This window comes from Anopheles arabiensis, chromosome 3 (assembly GCF_016920715.1).
Source record: "Anopheles arabiensis isolate DONGOLA chromosome 3, AaraD3, whole genome shotgun sequence".
NCBI lineage: Eukaryota > Metazoa > Arthropoda > Insecta > Diptera > Culicidae > Anopheles > Anopheles arabiensis.
This window is the reverse complement of record NC_053518.1, coordinates 57,195,147-57,204,691: the sequence shown is the minus strand read 5'-3', so window position 1 is coordinate 57,204,691 and position 9,545 is coordinate 57,195,147. Positions and strand designations below refer to the sequence as shown.

Here is a 9,545-nt window from a genome sequence, read left to right as displayed (position 1 = left end):
TCTAGGGTGTCAGGTCATAAGCGGCAAAGAAACGCATAGCGAGCGAGCGGGGAGTGCACACGCTTTTATTACTTTACAGTTTGTTTTGGGTCTCGATGATTTTATTGAACGCCTTCTTTTCGTGACAGGCCATACATAAAAAAGACATCCGTCTGAAACTTACCTGTACTAAACCGGTACCGCTCAGGTTTTTTTTGCATTTCGCTTTTAGTTGATTGTTTCTGCTGGTTGAATGTTTGCCATTTTTTGAATCACATCTTTCTGCATTGCCTTTTTGTGATTGGCATTCAAACAACCCGTGTCCTTGTGCGGAATGCCACGCAAGGACACGTCTGAGGTACGCATTTTTGCAATGGTTTTTCGGAGATGCTTTTTTCGGATCGGATAGTGTGGTATGGTTTGTCTACCCATGACGGGTTTTATTGATGGCTCCCAGACCAAGGGTTTTGTCATGGTAAGAGTATTTTTTGGCTGGTTCATTTTTTATAAACATATTTACAATGTAAAATTGTTAGTTTTTGCAGTACGCTTTACATGTCATCGTATTTCTTATTCCGTTTTAAATTTGTATCTTTAAAAAATCATTTATCTGAGAATGGTATGCATATCTACATGCAAAGCATATTTCATTGCAAATGAGTGTTTTTAGATAACAAACATGGCTTTATAAACAACGGTTTATAGTATAGTACAGCATTGAGCGTATGGTCTTGCCAAGCCTTTCATGCCAATAATGTTACGTCGTTCGAAGCGTTGAAAAAATGAATATGATAATATGTAAAATCGAACAGTTTGTTTTTAATGCAAGAAAATGTTCCATAAAATTAAAAACGCTTCATCCCTGACATAATGTGCAATGAGTTGAACGAAGGCGTGCTCAATGACTGTAAGAATTACCTGTTGATGAAAGGATTTGTAAAGTTACTTTTGAAAAGCAAACATAGGTAGAACATGTCAGGATGACAGTTTGCGCATCACTTGAGACTGGGTCGTTATTTCAAATATTTACCAGTACGTGATTTGAAAGCAGGCATCCAAGATTCTGAAGCATATCCCTAAGGTCCTAAGAATAACAAAAGAGTGAATAGGTAAACAAGTACTCAAAAAATTATGAACTATTTAGCAAAAAGTTAGAAGAAAACAACAATCGACGTTAAACATTTATTCAGTTCTAACTCCTAACTTATGTTTGACGTACTAGTAAATTTAAAATTAAGCTATACTCCCATGCCCTAGATTTATGTACGATATGCAAAAAGCTGGTTGTGTGAAAACCCAACCGTACAAAGAAAAACTATAACCAAACCGCATAAACGGTTGTAGGCTCTGAGACAAATCAAGACTGTCCCAAAAACTAAACCAACAATTCGGAACGGTCAACTCAGCGGGAATTTTTGAGCACCTCTAGTCAGCTCGGCAAATTCCAGAGTCAATCGAAGAAAGGCGACAAAAAAACTGTCCGAAGCGTAGAACGGATACCGTATGCAATCATCGGTTATTTCTAAACAAATATACATAATTCATAGCTGTTATAATTTTTCCCTATCCTATTATTCCTATTTGTCTTAACAGCATGCGGTAATAATGGATTAGCTTTTTTTGTGGAACTTCCTTTGGGATTGTCCTTCTGGGGCAAACATCCTTCTCAAAGAAACTCAAATAAGGCGAAAAGGATGCATCGCACCGCAGCAAAGCCAAGCAATACACAAAAAGGGTTGACGATATCTGCAGGAGCATTGCCTGACCGCAGTGTGACTTAGAAACAGCGGGCAATAAAAAGATAATCCTTTCTTTGTCTTTCCCATTCTTCCAGGCGTTTGGATGCATCGTGCAGTCTACGAGAATTCAAAGCAAATGTTCAGATAGTAGAAAAGGGTTAAAGGCAATTGACAGTTACCCTTTTTTCTGTACATAGTGGATCCACCGAGTAGTCTATGAAGCTGTACATTCGGGACCTAGATTATAAATCTTCGAGTGTCTTCTCGCTACCGTTGGCCTAGAAAATGTACGCAGGCCCTCAGTAGGGCTTCCGTTTGATTCAATGTGCCTTCAAGCAACATGGTGTTAAATAGCAGAGTGGATGATTTGCATTGGCAGATCAAAACAGAACCGTGCATAATTTATGAATTGTAGTAATCATTCCCTCAACAGTGTAGCTTTTTAAATAGATTATTGGACCAAACTTTTTGACCTGGTTTCTGCTAGATTCTGGGGTAGTCTCGAATCTGATTTGGGACAGGACAGCATGTGTAATAAGCATCCTGAATAGTGAATCCCATTTGCAATTGGTCATCTACCGCTGGGTGATCATGTTGCTGCTATATGGCCATTGTGAATGGTCAACCGTTGGAAATGTTTTATTACTTTATTGTGCTCATCATTAGCATGAGTAACATACCGGTAGATGTCATAACTTACAGCTCGCTGCTCATGTGTCGCGATGGTTGAAATGAATTTGATGAGAATTTGCTTTAAATGGTCAGCGCCTATTTGCCAGATATGGTAATTTACTCTTGCATTGATTGTAAGTCAATACGTTCATTTTTCTACTGTTAATTCCATTTACGTAAAAAGAGGGTTTGTGATTGTGATTCTTCTTGATAATTTCCTTTTTTAGTTTTGATGAGTTTGTGAAGAGAAGAAAAAAAGAAAAAAGTGTGTGTTGCTGTTTTTATGTTATTTATTTTCTATTTTTTATTCAGGAGTAACGGTCCAAAGAGGCCGTATTGCTTAAGTTATGCTATTTTGATTAGAATCTCTTTTTGCTATGTTTTTTGACGATATTCCATGTGGATTCATTTTAAAACATTTTGAGCAATCCGTGGCATTGGCCAATATATCAAACAATTTATGTTTTGGAAGAGATTAGAGTGGACCTACACGTATTATGCATGCTTGCTATTAGCTTCAACGAGCTCTTAAATATACGATGTTTCTATCAATGCTTGATTCATGCCTTATGTATAGTATGTCTTTCATGGGATTCAATAAAGTACTCATTGTGTTTACCCGTCGTAACATCGGTACAACGGTGCGGGAGGCAAAGTACAAAAGAAACGTATAATTAGATCTAATTTTTCCCCTCCCCTAATTGGCAAAACAGTAACGGTGCCTGGAAAGGATGCTTCGCCTCAATATCTTTATCTACCGAATATGGTTTGCGGCTCGCTGAAATATACCCTACACATTCTAAGATATTGCCGACAGCAGAAAGCCGACAAGCATACGAATGTGCCTGGGAGAAACGGAGAGAAAACGCATACTGTCTTAATCGAAAGTGTGTCTACCCCCAGAATGAACGATGGTTTGTTTTTCGAGTCGACTGCCACGGTGCGGTGCAGCCGATCTTGTTGTTTGAGTTAAAAGTTGGCCAGCACTACAGAAAACAAATGGCACATCAAATGGCGAATGGACACAACGGGTACGGTTTGCCTGATAATCAGGTAAACGGAAGCGGATAGCATATACCCTGCAAAATGCGGGGCGTGATATATGGATTTTTGGCAGATGAACCATACTGGCAATGGCCTTTGGGACACAGAATGGATCGTCGTTCATGGTATTTATGCGAATTTGTTTATTGTATGGGTTGTAAAATTTCGACATTGGTTCACTTTTTAGCAAAACCAAACAGATCCTTCTCCAAATGCCACCAATAATAGAGAAAGACAATAGTAAAAAAGTGACATTAAAAAACAGTTAGGTATCGATCCAATATTTGCTTATCGTAAAACCAGCTGACAATTGAGCACATAAAAGTAACGTCTGCTTGAGGATAGTAAAGCACACGCCAACTTTTTTAAGCCGTAACAATAGCATAGGATAAAAAAATATTCGGTAGGTATATGACGAATGAATGCCATACTTACCTGTTTACCTGTTTAGTTCTGTGTCCTTTGCAATATGCAAACACAGTTTTCAAGCTAGCACAGTTAAAAAATGCAATAAACAACAAGGTAATAAGTGCCTTATTTTCAGCCGCGCACTGAACAGTGAAGTCTATTTGGCGCGATGAAGCATATACGCTTCACATGATATAAGTGCTTGTAGGCAAATTTGTAACGTACGTTTTCTTTACAAAATGTAAAATATTTGAATTATCTTTCGTAACGGGAGTACTAGCCCAAATATTGATTTTAATATAAAACAATCAAGCAACAAATCCTTTGAAGGAGATTAAATAACATATAAAATTTTCGAACAAATAAATACAGAAGTTTAAGAAAAAAGAAAAAAAAATGATGAAGCACGTTCTAATGTGTCAAATGTACTGTTTATGTACCGTTTCTTTAAGAACTGTGTTTGATTTGCCGAAAACTAAAGTGCTATAATAACAACGAATCTTGAGCTGTCGAGAGGTACGTTCAAAAATGTTTACCGAACACGGTGGTCGTGTTTGCAGATTAATTGAAATGCGATCAAGAGATCCAATCATAGTCATCAAATAACGAACTAACTGGTGGATAAATGCTTCTGCTCGGCTTTAGATTGGGGCAAAAAGTTGACAAATATTGAACATATTATCGCAAAGCTTGATCCGTGCAGTAACGGAAACCATGCTTACACAAGTTTAGACTGGCTTTTAAAGCATCGGGATGGAATATTTAGTTTCAGTTCGGTTTCATTTACTTAGCAATGCTCCAAGTACATCCCCTAAGAATGGTGATATGCACGCATTTCATCTGTTGCAAAGCGTACAGTTTAAAGGCCAAGCAAAGTGGTCCGCGACAGGGTGGCGTACGGTGCTAGTTCATCTTCGCACAGACAGTTCTCACCAAATCCAACAAAGATTTGTTATGATTCCGGCCCACCAACTGTCTACCCTGAGCATCGTTTCGTGGTTCTGAGCAGGATGATAGGGGTTTCCCTTTGGCGTATTATTTATATCTCGGCTTCCTTGTGGCAATTCGGAACTTGGAAATTGTTGGGGGCTTAGACCTCTGCACAAAGGTGAGGCAACGCGAAGTTCAAGTTCAGCCACTTGGCCAAGGACTGACTACGCGAAGGAGATAGATGCAGCGGGCTTGCGAACAAGTGATCACGACCGCAAGGCGAAGGGTGTGTTACATCGACGCCCATGTGTTTGATGGTGGACGGATTTGGATAGCGTTGGCGATGGTACCCCAACGATCAGCGGGCGGACAAAACCGAGTCATAGGCCACTGAGCCACAGTGATCAAGGAACTGAACATTATATACGGTTATTACATGTAGGTACCGGTCGGCACAGTTTCACAGTTTTGTTACCACGCAACGCGTACCGGTACGATGAGACGATGGATAATCTTCGGAGGAGAACTAAATCGAATTGAAAATTCATTTCAAACATTCCGTTGAGACGCTCGCGATAGCTAAACTTTTGACCTCTCTCACATACAGCATAATACGTCGCGCTGGAAACTATGAAACGATACTTACACCCCCTAAGCTGCTGTCCGGCCGCCGATGCATAAGCGAAAACTTTCTACTGTTTTTATTGGCGATTGGTGTGCTATGCTAAATGCAAAATTGTTTACATGTTTCATACAATTCTCATAAGCATTGCGAACTGTAGGCTGAGAATTGAGTGATTACGATTATTTGTCTTAGGGAATAAATTAGTCTAAAAGATAAATTCATAACATCTTTCTTACATACTGAAAAACATATTTACTTAATGGATTAGATTTTTTTAATTTTTATTTCATTATTGAATGTTTGCTCATTATTGAATATCGCAAACAAGATAAAACTCTCATCTTCTATAATGACACATAATGATTAAAAACTTTATCAATAAGCTGCCCGTATTTCTGAAAAAAATCTAAAGTAGCCAGATATCTATGCGATAGACCAGTTGGCTGCTTCACTTAAGTTAGTTTTCCAACTGAACCGAGTCGCGTAACAAGGAAACTAGTGGTAATAATAATAAGTCTTGAGAATCTATGTAGGCCAACATCACTTTGTAAGTCAAAGTCAGTATATCAAAGAAGAAGAAAATATGAGAAAAGATGATATTTTTGTCATAGAAATTATTGGTAATTTTGTCAAGTTTTTCAAAATATTCAATGTTATTCTTGAACTCGTACTACTTGATAACATGCCCATCATCAGGGCTCAAGCCCTGAATAGACCGTGCCCCCATACGTAGGCCTGACTATCCTGCTATGGTAACAATAAGTCAAAGAATGCCAAGTTCACTTCATCAGTGGGTACAGGCAGGCCTTGACCGACAACGGTTGTTGTGCCAAGGAAGAAGAAGAATATTATTATTATAATCTCTACAAACGAATAATTATACAACAAGATTACTAGAGTTTTTACTAAAAAAACATGGGAACAACTGTAGAAAGGAAAGTAGGTAAATCGGTACTTGCAGCTGTTAAAAGGCAATATTTTTACAATCCATTAGTAATATATTCTTGCAAAAAAAAAAAACTTCCAGTCCACGCATTAGTTATCATTTCATTTATCGTTTCAGTTTTGATTCATTTACTAACAACACAACACATTTGGAAGGTGTGTCGAAATCTTTTTTAGATACCCATGACGCGATACAAAAAAATGGATTTGTATGTTTTTAAAGTACACACCAAGCTTTGGAAAATAAGATGTCATCCGAGAAATGCTATTCAGATGAACCTCCCATTGGGCTATTGCATCCAATCGACTACAACTTACATTCGAATACCGTTAGTACTACCTCACTGATTTGCTACGCTTCTGTAATGTACCAAAACTAGCACCTTCTCAAAAATACACAATGCTCCGGTATTGTACCATTGGTTTGACACAAAAAATGAACAAACAAGTTCATCGCTACGGGGGGCTTGAAGATCATTAATAATTCATCCGAAAATTCCAACCACCGGAATTTCTGGCATCAACAGAGCTTTGAGCAGTGCGAACGCGGAGCCACTGAAATACGTTGGACCCAACTTTGGGTTTTTTTTGGTTGGGGTTTTGCTTTTTTTCTTCAGATCAGGTTTACTCATCTCAATACTGGGATGACGAAATTCAAATGACAGCCCTATTTGTGCACCAACTGCTGCCACTAAAATTTTACTTGATCTGGCTGCTGATGTGAGCAGGGATTGATGGTTTAGCTGTTGACTGTTACAATTTGTACACATTCTTAGAACTTGTCTGCTTCTGTTTTGTTAACACTCAAATATGTATGCTGCCAGTTTGTCTGCCATGATTTTGGGCGAGCGAGCAAGTCACACGCTTTGACGAATTAAGCGCAGAAGAGAATTGTGATCTCAAATAAAAATAAATGCACAAAAAGTTAGATATTTAGTGCATTGACAATTTTCAAACAAATTGATGGGCATGAGGAAACCATTAACATGTTATTTTCCTTGCGATGTCCTTTCTTGTGGTGTATGAGATAATAGACATTTGTATCTATCCCAATATGAACTCACTTGTCGGTAGACTAATCAAATAAATGTAATTAAGCTCGTCTCATCAAAGGAAATGAGGACAGGATATGTAATTACTGCCGATGGATGCATCGATTTGCGATACAATTTAGGTATAAAAGGAACGAATTGAAAGAGTTGTGGCACAGTCAACCAAAGACACTTCGCACATTCTATTCGTTTTTACGAATTAGACCGTAAATCTTATAAGAAATCCAAACCTATAAAGATGGTTTCAGGAAAGACGGTATTCCTTAGTGTTTGTCTCTTGGTATTCGTAGTTGTTAACAATGCGCCCGTTAAGGCTAGCCCACAGATTGGTAAGTTGAGTTAGATTGTTGTGATAGATCATAGCATTTCTTGAACAAAATAATTGTTTCAGAACTTATGGGAGGATATGACATTATTGGAATCTGCATTACAAATTGTGCCCAGTGCAAAAAGATGTATGGAGCATTCTTTGAGGGCCATTTATGTGCAGAAGCCTGTGTTCAGTTTAAGGGCAAAACCATTCCAGATTGCGAAGATTTGAGTTCAATTGCTCCATTTTTAAACAAAATGAACTAAAATAACTAAAGGAATATTGTTCATACAAAAGCACGGAATAAACAAATGTAAAGCTGCAGCACCAAATGTCACTGGGAAAAACACTGAATAAAAGACATCCTATTGACACATAAAAAAAAGTTCATCAGCAGTTTACAATTTTTGACCATGAACAATGAAAGAACTCTCTATTTGCTCAACCATTCGGTAGCTGGTGGAGGCAAGTGTTTGGATAATATAGTGAACTCAACATACCATATGGTGACTACCATTGAACATCAATCTACCGCATCACAAAATCGCGGGAACGTTTTGTTTGCCCAAGCAATTAAAAGAGCAGTTCTGGAAGCTCTTGATCTGGTGTAATCATAATAGTTCGAATCGAGCAACTGGACGCCCTTCATTGTGGACGTATGAGCGCTGAAAATCTTGAGCACTGTAAAGTGCTACCATTACGTTGCAATTGTCTGACATTAAGTGGACCGATCCGGAAAGCATCCTTGGCGTTAGTCGAGTTGGATTTCATTCGGACCCAGTGATCTGGTCAAAAGACAGCAGTCCGAACTACTATAGCTACCTTCTCGGTGGATCAAGTGTTTGCCTCTGTTGTGATAGTTTGAGTGTCAGTAACTTCATGTTTAAGGGCAGGCATAGATCTACATGGTTTTCGTTAAACCTTAGGTGGAGCACAGAGGCTTGCCTGGGTTGAGTTTTGCCTCATACAGTATGTAAACACTTAGGAAGGAGCATTAAGAGGCTGGTGTGATTTTTGTAAAGCTCCACGTTATACATCTACCATTTGTTGGGGCCAGATTGTGGGCAGAATTGTAACATATGGTTTGCTGGCCGAATCAAATGTATGGAAATTAGAGTACTTGAAACACCGTGAAATATTTGTAGTGTTCAAGTTGAAGTCATATTTGGAATGCTTAGTATAAATATAAAAGTGACATCTGTTTTCCAGTTTGAAATTGAAATTGTAAAGACCATATAAAGACCAGACTCTATATATTTATTAAATATAAGCTAGTAATAGGGCCATTCCATGTATTGTATGAGTTCACCTTGAACTATTATTATCCACACACTATGATAGAGTTCATGTTCCCACGATATCTTCTTGACGCAAATCCTTGACACGTTAGCGATCAACATTTGATTTTAAAAAAAAGCTCTCCACTCCGCGCTCAAATCTCCTGACCAGGTTCTGCAGTTAACATGAAAAATGTACCGCACTTTTAAACAGACCCAGAAAATCAATATTTGTTCCTGATTCTGTTGCCATTTACACCTTTTTTGCTCCTCTTTTGGGGTAGAAGCTTACTAGCGAGAGGGTATCGATCGCGATCGACTCATCGTGTGACCGTACCGAAGCACCAACACATAGCGGACGTCAATAGCTGACTGTTTCGTATAACGTGGCGATGTAGGGCTTAACAATAGTTTGAGGACATGATTAATGAGATGTGTGTTAACCATGTTTTCAGTTTTTCTTGCCCTTAAATCCAATAATTTAAGAAAACGGAGTACCAAACAAAAATCAACCGTACGGATGAAGGTGTACGCAAATGCCTTTTCGACTAGTTCATGCCGCAC

General features: G+C 38.4%; 1 protein-coding gene across 1 annotated transcript; it reads left to right on the top strand.

The window, feature by feature from the left end:
• Positions 1-7,566: 7,566 nt before the first annotated feature.
• LOC120902687 (eclosion hormone) lies at positions 7,567-8,087 on the top strand. Its single transcript, XM_040311650.1, has 2 exons — positions 7,567-7,723; positions 7,786-8,087. The coding sequence occupies exons 1-2, from the start codon at positions 7,633-7,635 to the stop codon at positions 7,968-7,970; spliced, it is 276 nt and encodes a 91-aa protein (XP_040167584.1). The 5' UTR covers positions 7,567-7,632; the 3' UTR covers positions 7,971-8,087.
• The last annotated feature ends 1,458 nt before the right edge of the window (positions 8,088-9,545 follow it).

Bases quoted from the DNA above. Each gene is read 5' to 3' on its own strand.
- LOC120902687 (XM_040311650.1), top strand. From the start codon at position 7,633: ATGGTTTCAGGAAAGACGGTATTCCTTAGTGTTTGTCTCTTGGTATTC. The intron at 7,724-7,785 runs GTAAGTTGAGTT...TAATTGTTTCAG, and splicing joins TAAGGCTAGCCCACAGATTG to AACTTATGGGAGGATATGAC.